At 42.1% G+C, this 13122-nt stretch overlaps 1 protein-coding gene across 9 annotated transcripts in view; it reads left to right on the top strand.

Moving 5' to 3' along the window:
- Nucleotides 1-13122, top strand: part of LOC140200054 (von Willebrand factor A domain-containing protein 3B-like) — a 233578-nt gene that overhangs the window by 32037 nt on the left and 188419 nt on the right. For 5 of the 9 annotated variants that reach the window (XM_072262738.1, XM_072262743.1, XM_072262742.1 and 2 more), the window contains exon 1: nt 12452-12532. The exons of 1 other annotated variant lie outside the window; for it this stretch is intronic. Coding sequence is in view for 1 of the 8 variants with exons in the window: in XM_072262746.1 (XP_072118847.1) it covers nt 12488-12532 (45 nt within the window). In the remaining 7 variants the exon portion in view is untranslated. Of the gene's footprint in view, nt 1-12437; nt 12533-13122 lie in introns of those variants that run through there. 3 more of the 9 variants (XM_072262746.1, XM_072262740.1, XM_072262741.1) reach the window with 3 other exon arrangements.

Here is a 13122-nt window from a genome sequence, read left to right as displayed (position 1 = left end):
GACAACTCCTCTGTACCTACTTCCAAGCACCTTAAAAATGTGCCCTCTCGTGTTAGCCATTCCAACCCTGGGAAAAAGCCTCTGACTATCCACACGATCGATGCAGTGACTGAAGGGCCTGCTTCCATGCAATTTGACTGGCTGATCAGCCCTTCAGCTATCCGTTCCAGTTCCAGACTCATAGCACACTAAACTAAAGCACAGAAGCAGACACTTTGCCCCATCTGGTCCATTCTGCCTAGTCCCATCGACCTGCACATGGACTCCAGAACCCTCCCATCTATGTACTGATCCAAACTTCTCTTAAAGGTTGGTATTGGACCCTATTCACCGCTGGCAACCTGTTCTCACCACCCGCTGAGTGAAGAAGCTCCCCCTCATGTTCACTTTAAACATTTCATCTTTCGCTCTTAGCCTCTAGTTCTAGACTTAATGGAGAAAGCCTGCTAACATTTACCCGATCTACTACATACCACTCATATGTTATATACAGCTCTATCAAATCTCTCCTTGTTTTCCAATGCTCCAGGGAATAAAGTACTAGCATATTCAACCATTCCTTATAACTCAGGCCGTTGTACACTTTTGTATATTCTCTGTACTCTTTCAATATTATTGATATCTTTCATGGTGCTGAATTCAGGTTTTGCATAATCCATTTGCAGTGTGATTGGCATAATGGGTAGAGGGAACCAGAGGAGAGCAAGTTGCAATGAGGAGAAGGAGGAGAAGGTCTCTGTGTAAACACACCAAAGGTCTCATGCCCATCTCTCCAAATCTTCAACCTGAACAACACAAAAGATGTCTGAGCTTCCAGAAAGAAATGGTGAGTGACTGAATTGGTTAAATAGCTGGCAAGATGTGAAAACCTATGAGTTATAGGTGTGACATTTGCAGTGGTGCTAATTGTTTGAGGGTGCGGTGAAGTATGTGAATGTTAAGTATGAGTCCTGATTGGCAGAGATTACAGACAGTTTTGAAGTGGAGGTGTGGTGCATCGTATTGTGCCTGAGGAGGAGGAGGTTGATATAATCACTAACTTGAAATCATTGAATTTGTTGTGGCATTGTATTCAGGACGTTTTCCTCTTTTTCACTTCAGGCATCTCGAAAAGGATTAATTTCTGTTCCTGTTCTGTGGGTTCTGAGATCGCTAAGGAGATATATCTGGGAACTACCAATTGTGGGGCAGGTAGTGAGTGAGTAGTTTCGGATGTTGTTAGGTGTCTATCCAATTCTTCTTCTCTATTTCAAATATTATCATCAAGTCAAGTCAAGTCAAGTCGCTTTTTATTGTCATTTTGACCATAAACTGCTGGTACAGTACACAGTAAAAACGAAACAACGTTCCTCCAGGACCATGGTGCTACATGAAACAACACAAAACTACACTAGACTAAGTGAGACAACACAAGGTTACACTAGACTACGTAAGACAACACAAAAACTACACTACAGGACTACATAAAGTGCACAAAACAGTACAGGGCAGTACAATAAATAATAAACAAGACAATAGGCACAGTAGAGGACAAATTACAATATAATAATAAATGATGTAGATGTCAATCTAGACTCTGGGTATTGAGGAGTCTGATGGCTTGGGGAAGAAACTGTTGCACAGTCTGGTCGTGAGAGCCCGAATGCTTCGGTACCTTTTGCCAGATGGCAGGAGGGAGAAGAGTTTGTATGAGGGGTGTGTGGGGTCCTTCATAATGCTGTTTGCTTTATGGATGCAGCGTGTGGTGTAAATGTCTGTAATGGCAGGAAGAGAGACCCCAGTGATCTTCTCAGCTGACCTCACTATCCGCTGCAGGGTCTTGCGATCTGAGGCGGTGCAATTCCCGAACCAGGCCGTGATGCAGCTGCTCAGGATGCTCGCGATACATCCTCTGTATGTGGTGAGGATAGGGGGGGTGGGAGATGGACTTTTCTCAGCCTTCGCAGAAAGTAGAGAGCATTCCAAGTATTCTTATGACTCATTGAGGACTTTACATGTTTCCTGGAGACATTCAGAATATAAGATTAGGAGTGATCTGAACTGGGTGTTCCGGGTGGGGCCGCTGGCATCAGCTAACTACCTTGATAATTTATTTGGAAGTTCTAACGCTTGCAATTTTGGTGCTAGTTCTCCAATACTTTGAAGTGCTTAGCCCTCCAAATGTGCACATGATCTTGAATAGAAACTGTTATGTTTTATAACTCCAAAGCATAAAACTATTTAAAAGGAAAAACAAGCAAGCTGGGAATGCGAGTCTAACTTTGTTTTTTTTTTCTTTACTGACATTTGCCATTCATGTACTTTGTACATATAATCATAATAAATTAATTAAGCAACAAAGAATGCTTAATCAAACAATATATTTACAATATTACTCAAATATTACTGATATATTAAATACACAATACTCCTCCCTGCTTGGCTATAAACTCCAACTCAATACAGAATGCATCTCAACTTACATTCATATATATATGCACTATACTATATAATACAACTATTATGTAGACATCCACAGTATAGTAAAATTTAAATGTTAAATTATCCTATTCATGACTAAAGATTTAATTGCTATTGAGTAATTCTTACTCTTGTGTGATAGTGTTCTACCTGGCAAGGTGGATCACTGTTTTGCAGGTGAGACTTGTGGCTGTGAAATAATATCAGGTTCTGGGGCCTCCTCTGTGGCGATTGTAGGAATTGACTCTGAGACTGCAGGAAGTGGTCTGACTGCTCTGAACATCTTTCTTATCCTTTTCTTGGGTTTTCTCTCTGAATCTGCTTTGAGATGCTTGCCTCTCTCCAGGTCTCAGCTTTTAATCTCTCTTTACTCTGCTCCTTTTCTTTCTCACATTCCTTCTCTTTTCCACACCTTTCTCTTTCTCGCTCGTGTTCTTTCTCTCTGTCAATTTTCTCCTTTCCAACTTGTCTATCTTTTTCTCGACCCCCTTTTTCTTCTAGTTTCTTGTGTGTACCTCTGAATTTGCTAATTTCTCAAGAAATTAGATCTCGTTTATCCTCTTGAATTTCCATAGTACTCACTGTATGTCATCCTCCCCCTTCTTTTCCTTTTTCTTCTTTCTAGGATATGCATTTTGATCTTGGGAAGGTGCATTTAGTTCTCTGGCGTATTCTGTTATTAATCCTTCTGTTGATTCCTTTATGATCTGATCTTTTCTCTTGGTTTCTTCATCCACAACATCATCTGACAAATCCTCTGTTTTCATATCTCCATTGTCTCCTTTCTTTTTGACCTTCCATTCATCCAGCTGGGCTTCGGTCTCCACACGTACTTTTACAAACAGCCTTTTGTCTCTCACTTGAAGTCCATGATGTATGCAGGGTAGATTCTGGTTCCTTATACTCACAAAAGCCAAATGCTTGCAACTTTCCTGAAGTTCCTTGAACTCTCTTCCAGCTTAAAACCAAACTACATTTCACAAGTCTCTTGTGGGGGACCTTGTCAAGTGCCTTGCTAAAATCTATGTAGACCATATCTACCACCCTACCCTCATCAATTTCTTTTGTTACCTCTTCAAAAAACTCAATTAGGCTCATGAGGCACGACCTTCCCTTAACAAAGCAACGTTGACTATCCTTGAGTAGACTGTACTTCTCCAAATGCTCGTAGATCCTATCCTTAAGAATCCATTCCAATAGTTTGCAGACCACCGATGTAAGACTCACCGGTCTATAGTTCCCAGGATTCTCCCTATTACCTTTTTTAAACAAGGGAACTACATTTGCCATTCTCCAACCCCCCAATTCTGTTGACTCTATTACAGGGGATGTGGCATACAAACGCTGGATGAATCTCCATTCAAGCTCAATTTGTCTCAGCTACTCATGTCTCCACAGCACTGGCCCTCTTGTTTTTACCATGTACAAGCCCAATGTGGCATGTTGGTTGTTTTATCTCACTGTTACAAGTGTCATTCCCACGGGACTTATCTTTTCTCCAGTATAATTTCCTAGTTGGATATCTGCAGGCCTCAGTTCAGTATATTTGAAAAGCCATTCAAAATGATTTTGTGAACTGACTGAAACAGCGGAGCCAGTGTCCAATTCCAATTTAATTAATTTGTAGTTCACTTCTGGTGTAAAACCATGTTGCTTGTCTATTGTAGGTCTCAAGGCTACCCAGTCCTCTCAACATTGTTTTCATCAACAGCATGCAGATTAATGGTCCTTTTGAAACTGCAATTTTAATTTTTATCTTTATCTGTTTCCTGTGCAGTCCTTTTATTTTTGTCTCTCCAACATCTTCTTTGTATGTGTCCTGCTTCATTGCAGTTTCTACAAGTTTCAATTTCAAACCTGCATTGGTCTGGTGTATATGAGACCCTGCCACAATGGTAACACAATTTGTTTGCCCTGTCACGTTTCTGTTTAGATGTTGCAATTGTGTTCATGCTTCTTTCTATTCCTGACTGCATCTCCTCTGTGTCTATCTGTGGTTTCCATTGATACAGCATTTTCAATAGTTGTTTTCAGTGTAAGCTGTGCTTCAGTTAGGGGCCATTTTTGAATGCTTTTTTATAAGATTCCACAAACTAAATGATCTCTCAGTGTATCATTAAGCCCATTACAGAATTGACAATGCTCAGATAATCTCTTCAATTCAGCTACATATGCTGAAATGGACTTCCCTTCCTTTTGATTCCACTTATGAAACCTACTGGTTTAATCAATGACTCTTATGAGACTGGAATAATACCAGAAGAGATGAAAAAAATCAGTATTTATCACTCTTCCTAAGAAACCCAGAGCAATAGAATGTGAATTACATGGGACCATAAGTGCAATGAGTCATATCACCAAGATACTTCTAAGAATTTTGATGACAAGAGCTAAAAGTAAGATGCAAACTGAAATAGGTAAAGAACAATGTGGTTTTGTGAAAGACAAAGGTACAAGAAATGCAATATTGATGTTAAGAATACTGTCAGAGTGAGCTATTCAAGTGCAAAAAGATTTGTTTGTTTTATCAACTACACAAAAGCATTTGATAAAGTGAAGCACAATAAGTTATTTGAAATATTACAGAAAAGTCTAGATCTAGATTTAAAAGACCTCTGCCTAATCAGAAATCTGTACTGGGAACAAAGTGCCGCTGTAAGAATAAATGGAGAAGTGAGTCAGTTTACGAAAATCAAGAGAGGCGTTAGACAAGGGTGTGTTTTCTCCCCTGATTTATTTAATGTGTACAGTGAAACAATATTACAAAAAATAAGAGACATTTTGGGAATCAAAGTTGGTGGTAAGAACATCAATAATTTCAGATATGCAGATGACACTGTGTTAATTGCAAGTACAGAGGAAGAACTACAAAACTTAATTGATATAATTGTTGAAGAAAGTGCAAAAATGGGTCTATCTATCAATTACAAGAAGACAGAATGTATGGTGATATTCAAAAAGAAGGAGAATCCTATCTACAGGCCGAGAATAAACAGAGAAGACATAAAACAAGCAAAGAACTTTTGCTACTTCGGAAGCTGGGTGACATCAGATGACAGGTGTGACATGGACATCAAAAGAAGAATAGGGATGGCAAAAGACACCTTTATGAGAATGAAGAGTATACTGACCAATACTAAACTAGGCATGACAACCCGCCTCAGAGTACTGAAATGTTACATTTATCCAGTTACGTTATGTGGCTCAGAATGTTGGACAATATCTAGTAACATGAGGAAACGAGTTGTAGCAGCAGAGATGTGGTTTTTGATGAGGATGGAAAGAATATCATGGATGAAACAAATATCTAATGAGGATGTCATGAACAGAGCAAACACAAAAAGAGAAATAATGTATGAGATCATGAAAAGGCAACATAACTTCATTGGACATGTGATTAGGAAAGAGGAGTTAGAATGCACGGTAATTATGGGAAAGATTGAAGGGAAGAAAGGAAGAGGAAGACAAAGACAAATGATGATGGAGACAGCAGCCAGAGAACTGGAAATGAATACCAATGAATTGATCCATTTGACCTGAAACAGGAGTGTGTGGGCCATAGCAGTCAAAGCTCAAACTGGGCATGGCACCTGATGATGATGATGATGATGATAATGATGATATGAAACCTAAAGCATCTTGCAGTCAACAGTGGTCTTGGTTCTAACTGTTCCTGCAATACTTTCAAGATAAAGCTCATTTTGGCTGTTTTCACTGGAGCAGTTAAGCAAACTGTGTGCCATTTAAACCTAATGCAGTAGGCAAAAGTGGTACTTGTTTCTCATTGGCTATTTCATTGCTTCGAAGTATTGCTCAATTAGCTTGGTATGCATGAGCCAGTTATCCATTGAGCAATCGAATGTGTCTATCTTTCTGATGTAGACAGCCATGTCCGCTTCTTTTAAATTTATGATTATCATCACCTGGTATTCGCTGTTTAAGAACGCGTGAGCTCATCCATTTTCAGCCCTTTTTTTAATGTAACATCTTTTCCCTTCTGAAGAATATATGCTGAGATTTTAAACTCGAACATCTCGCTGCGCTTCAACAGGTAGGTGCCTGTTTCTGATTTGTCTTAAACTTACATGTCACTATTGTTATGTTTTATAACTCCAAAACATAAAACTAAATAATATGAAAAACAAAGGAGTTGGGAATGCTTGTCTAACTTTGTTTTTACTCTAAGTGATGTGCAAACAGTTGGCGCTGTGGCGTGTTGACATAGGTCATTCATATAATTACTTAAACAACAAAGAATTCTTAGTAAAACAATATATTTACAATATTACTCAAATATTACTAATACATTAAATACACAACAGAGGCAATAAAGACTGAGCAGTCTCCTTTTTGTCCTGTAGATAACTAACAGTGCAACACCCACAAAATGCAGGAGGAACTCAACAGGTCAGGCAGCACCCACGGAGAGGGATAAGCAGTTGACGCTTTGGGCCGAGACCCTTTATCGGGATCAGAAAGGAAGGGGACTAAAGCCCAAGATAAGAAGGTAGGGGGAAGGAGAAGAAGTACAAGCTGGCAGATGATAAGTGAAACCAGGTGAGGAGGAAGGTAGTTTGGTTGGAGAGGGGATATGGTGAGAAACCTGGAGGTGATAGGTAGAGGAGGTGAAGGGCTAATTTTGTATTGAATCTGATAGGAGAGGACAGTGGACCATGGGAGAAAGGGAAGGAGGAGGGGCTGACGAGGGAGGTGATGGGCAGGTGAAGAGAAGAAAAATGGTACGACAGGAGCCTGAATCTCGAATAGAAAGGGAGAAGGGTTGGGTTGAGAGAAATTACAGGAAGATGGAGAAATCGATGTTCATGCTGTTGGGTTGGAGGGTACTGACTAAGTTATGAGGTGTTGCTCTGGAGATGAAGTGCAGGGCAGGACTGAAGTGACAAACATTCAGATGAAGCATTGAGGTTTTCCAACATCTTGTTGGCTGATAAGACTGAATGGACTTCTGTGAGTTGGAATCACGGACATTTTGAAGTGCTCTTTCTCAGAGCACTGACCAGCACTCTGTGCTTGATTAGTACTGCAAAGTTCTTGGTGGATGTTTAGGTCAGGGTTGACTGACTGTCCTGAGAATCCATATCTATAGTAGTTATTCATATAACTCAATCTCCTACTCATCATCTGTTCTTAATATCACAGGATTTTATATGAACCCCAGCCATCAAACAGCTGCAACAGATATTTTGCCATTACTTGAGTTGCAATGGTGGCTCCAGTCCAAGTGTGATTGTATTTAAGATCAATTAAATCTTGGATTTCCTCGTTACTGTCATCAAACCAGTCTCAGCATTTTGTTAGATATGCTTGTCACATTGTACCTTTTCCTCAAGAGGTACATGGCAGCTTTAAGGAACACAGAGCGGCTTGAAAAAAATCTTGGTAAAGATTCAGTATGTCTCTTTACAGCGTCATCAGTTATACTCCTGTTATACAGTTATAGTGTTATACTCTTGTTATAGAGTGAGAGAGTTATACTTATGTCACATTGGTGTCATGGTCAAGAAAGCTCATCACTGCCTCTACTTCTTCAGGAGGCTAAAGAGATTTGGCATGTCCCTGTCAACCCTTACCAATTTTCATCAATGCTGCATAGAAAGCATTCTGTCTGGATGCATAACAGATCGGGATGGCATCTACTGAGCATTTGACTGCAGGGGTTGTGGACATAGTTCAGCACATCACAAGAACCAGCATCCCCTCTAAGGACTCAGTCTATACTTCTGCCACAGTAAAGCAGACAGCATAATGAAGGATGCCATCCACCCCAGACATCTTCTCTTCTTCTCTCTCCCATTGGGTAGAAGATACAAAAGCCTTAAAGCTCGTACCAGCAGGCTGATGTACAGCTTCTATTTCAGCTATCAGACTCTTGAACTGACCTCTTGTACGTAAGATGGATGGTTAACTTCACAATCTATCTATTTATGATATTGCACTTTATTGTTTGCCTATACTGTACTTTCTGGTAGTTTGTACACTTCATTCTGCATTGCCATTGTTTTAGCTTTTTCTTCCTCAATGCATGGTATAAATATCTGATCTGTATGAACAGTGTACAAGACAAGCTTTTCATTGTATCTTGGTACATATGACAATAATAAACCAATACCAATACAAATACCACATATACAAAATTGTGGTGGGGTTATGATAAGGTTAATGCAAATAGGCTTTTTCTACTGAGATTGTATAAAACTAGAACTAAAGGTCATAAGTTGAGGTTGAAAGGTGAAATATTTAAGGGGTACATGAGAGGGAACTTTTTTACTCAGAGGATGTTGCGAGAGTGGAATGAGCATGGAACGGCAGCCTGCCTCAATGACTATTTGTCCAGTAGCACTTACACCCACTGTGATGAAGTGCTTTGAGAGGGTGGTGATCCCTCAGCTCCTGCTTGAGGAGTGACTTGGATAGACTCCAACTTGCCTGCTGTCACAATAGGTCAACAGCAGGTGCCATTTCATTGGCTCTTCACTTACCCCGAACATTTGCCACATTTCTATCGTACACTTCCCTGAGAACATCCGCTCCCAATTTATGCTTCCAAGTTCCTGCCTGATAGCTTCATATTTCCCCTTACTGCAGTTAAATGTTTTCCTAACTTGTCTGCTCCTATCCCTCTCCAATGCTATGGTAAAGGAGATAGAATTGTGATCACTATCTCCAAAATACTCTCCCAATGAGAGACCTGTCCCAATACCAGATCAAGTACTCTTGTAGGCTTATCTACATATTGTATCAAGAAACCTTCCTGAACACACCTAACAAACTCCACCCCATCTAAACCCCTTGCTCTAGGGAGACGCAAATCAATATCGGGGAAATTAAAATCTCCCATCATGACAACCCTTTATTATTGCACCATTTCAGAATCTGTCTCCCTATCTGCTCCTCGATTGGGTGGTTTATAAAATACATCCAATAGAGTTATTGACCCCTTCCTGTTTCTAACTTCCACCCACAGAGACTCAGTAGACAATCTCTCCATAACTTCCTCCTTTTCTGCAGCCATGACACTATCTCTGATCAACAGTGCCACGCCCCCACCTCTTTTACCTCCCTCCCTGTCCTTTCTGAAACATCTAAAGCCTGGCACTCTAAGTAGCCATTCTTGCCCCTGAGCCATCCATGTTTCTGTATTGGCCACAACATCATAGCTCCAAGTACTGATCCATGCTCTTAGCTCATCCGCTTTGTTCATGATAGTCCTTGCATTAAAATAGACACATATCAAACCATCAGTCTAAGCAAATCACTTCTTTATCACCTGCCTATCCTCCCTCTCACACTGCCTACAAGCTTTGTCTATTTGTGAGCCAACCGCCCCTTCCTCTGTCTCTTCAGTTCGGTTCCCACCCCCCAACAATTCTAGTTTAAACTCACCCCAACAGCCTTAGCAAACCTCCCTGCCAGGATATTGATCCCCCCTCGGATTCAGGTGCAACCCGTCCTTTTTGTACAGGTCACGCCTGCCTCAAAAGAGGTCCCAATGATCCAGACCCCGCTCCAATCTCTCAGCCACACATCCACCTCCACTCACTCTATTCCTATACTCACTGTTGTGTGGCACAGGCAGTAATCCCAAGGTTACTATCCTTGTGGTCTTGCTTCTCAGCTTATTTCCTAACTCCCTGTAGTCTTTTTTCAGGACCTCCTCCGTTTTCCTACCTATGTCGTTGGTACCAATATATACCACGACCTCTGACTGTTCACCTTCCTAATCAGGATATCATGGACGCAATCAGAAACATCCCAGATCCTGGCATCTGGGAGGCAAACTACTATCTGTGTTTCTTTCCTGCATCCACAGAATTACCTGTCTGACCCCCTAACTATAGAGTCCCCTATCACTGCTGCCATCCTCTTCCTTTCCCTACCCTTCTGAGCCACAGGGCTACACTCTGTGCCAGAGGCACGGCCACTGTTGCTTTCCCCAGGTAGGCCATCTCCCCCAACAGTACTCAAACAGGAGTACTTATTGTTAAGGGGGACAGCCACAGGGGTACTCTCTCATATCTTACTCTTGCCCTTCCCTCTCCTGACTGTTACCCACCTATCTGTCTCCCGAGGCCCCGGTCTGACTACTTGCCTATAGCTCCTCTCTATCGCCTCCTCACTTTTCCTGACCAAACGAAGGAAACATGGTCCCTAAGGAGCTGCAGCTCGATGCACCTGGCACAGATGTGGTCATCCGAGAGGCTGGAAGTCTCCTGGGCATCGTACATCCGACACCCAGCACAGAACACTGGCTTCACAGACATACTTCCTATTCCTATTCTTCACGAGTAACTTACCTCCCCTCGACTCATTATCGCTGAAGCCCCATTGAGCTAAAGCCCTCCTATTCTGACTCCCCCTACTCTGTCACCTGTTCTATAAAGCTGTCTTCTTTTAAAATTCTTCCCTCCAGTCTAACTCGCTGATGTCCATGCGCCTGCGCAGTCATGCCTCTATTAAACTGCTGAATGAAAAATGTTCTTCTTTTCAATTCTTCCCACTGGTCTAACTCACTGATGTCCGCGCGTCTGTGCAGTTGTACCTCTATTTTGTGGTAAGGAAGCCAAGGGTCTCTTCACATTTACTGATTGGAGTCATTGAGGTATACAACACAGAAACAGGCCCTTTGGCCCAACTTGTCTGTGCTAACCAAGGTGCCACTTAACTAATCCTTTTTGCCTGTGTTTAGTCCATGTCCTTCTAAACCAGGAGCTCCCAACCTGGTGTCCCTGAACCCCTCAGATAATGGTAGGTGGTCCATGGAATAAAAAAGGTTGGGAAACACTGTTCTAACCCTTCTATCCTTGTGAATGTCCAAACATCTTCCAAGTATTGTATTTGTACCAATCTCTAAATTTGCTCTGACAGCTTGTTCCATATGTCCATCACCCTCTGTGTGAAAGTTTCCCATTGAGTCCCTTTTAAATCTTTCCCCCTCACCCTAAATCTGTGTCCTTTCATTTGAGATTTCTCCACCCCAGAACATAGGGCCTTGTCCTTAACATTGACTACCAGGCCTCTCTATAGTCATTGCCTCCAGAAGGGCTGTCCTTGTATTCCCTTGACCACACCCTCCCCCACAGAAAGTAGAATAAATCTCCTCAGCACCTCCTCCAGGAGCCCCCCAGTACAGCCTACAAGAACCTTGTAGCTGTTGCCTCATTCATCATAACTCTCCAGGTCATTTTCAGGAGTAACTTCCAGAGTTACTTCAGACAAGGTACCTCTCCTTTGAAAGGTGCAGGCAGTTTTAAGCAGAAGAGGTTCTGCAGACGCTGGAAGTCTTCAGCAACACCCAGTAAATGCTGGAGGAACTCAGGCAGCATCTGTTGTTGGGAATAAACATTTTGGCAGCGACCCTTCAGTCTGCCTGGGAAACGTCAACTGTTTGTTCTCCTCCATAGATGTTGCCAGACTCGCTGAGTTCCTCCGACATTTTGTGAGTGTGTGTGGGTGGGGGGTGTCCCGCCAGTGTTAGGCAGCGCGAAAAAACGGATGCTCATGTTGTTCGAACGTGCCAAAACGCACAGGATGTTGAAGAGACTCAGCAGGTCAGGCAGCATCTATGTTGCCTGACCTGTGAGTTCCTCTAGTATTTTGTGTGTTTTGCCTTGGATTTCTAGTACCTGTAGATTTTCTCGTGTTTATTATTCGACCGTGGACGGATGAGGCAAGCTTTTTCACGAGCTATGGAAAAAAAAGGCAGACTGAATATGATATGGTGTCCGCGTTTCACAGAGCGGCATCAGGTTAACTGGGCGGAGAAATAATTTGCAGTCGAATTTAGTCTACAAGCATAAACACCAAACGTTTATTTTAATAAAATTATGGACTATTTAATTAATGTCAAAAGGAACAAGGAAATGAAATTTGTCATCATGGTTCGGGTTAAAAGGCATAACACATAGCTGGTCATGGCAATGGAAACATTCAATGTGTTTCGGGATGAGTAGTCGCGTTTCCAGGGCGGACTCACCGCAACGCTGGTAGTCAAGGTAAACAGCAGCGGATGCGTCCTCAGAGCACCGGACACGGCCTCAAAGCCAGCACCGCGGTAAGGACAGAGCCGGTTAATTTAATACACACCGGACTTTCGAGTAACAGCGTACTTTCAAAACTTTTTCTTTTGTCTCTTGTTGAACCCCCCCCCCCTTGCGATTGTTTACAGATTTAACTCTGCTTTCGCAGCAAGACCAGAAGCATTGCTGGACGCAGTTCTTTTTAAAATCAACGATTTTAAATTAATGACTACTTTTCGCCCATCCTGTGTTAAATTAGAAACTGCTTAGTAAGCGGACTCGGGGCAACCATTAGATTAATGGCTGCGCTGTTGGACTGTTATTCCAGTCATTATTTTTAGAGTGAATTTCCACCCTGCCGGATTGGCGAGAGGTGACACCTGTGGCTGTACTATAAACAGGATGTACTGCACTAACTCCCCAGGGCTGCGTGTACAGGGCTGGCTAAAGCAGTGACCTTCACCTAGTTAAAGGACAATGGGAGTTCACTCGAAGATCCTGCTGTAGTCAAGCACTATATGCAAGCCTGAGCGTTGGTCAGCGTCCTGGCGCTTCTTGTGGGAAAGTTTTCATTATGTTCAGTGCAGCTGTTCCTGTCATCAGTCGAGAACATATGAAAATAGGA

The sequence above is a fragment of the Mobula birostris genome, chromosome 7 (genome assembly GCF_030028105.1).
Source record: "Mobula birostris isolate sMobBir1 chromosome 7, sMobBir1.hap1, whole genome shotgun sequence".
Classification (NCBI taxonomy): domain Eukaryota; kingdom Metazoa; phylum Chordata; class Chondrichthyes; order Myliobatiformes; family Myliobatidae; genus Mobula; species Mobula birostris.
The sequence above is the reverse complement of the archived record's forward strand: the minus strand, read 5'-3'. Positions and strand labels throughout refer to the sequence as shown.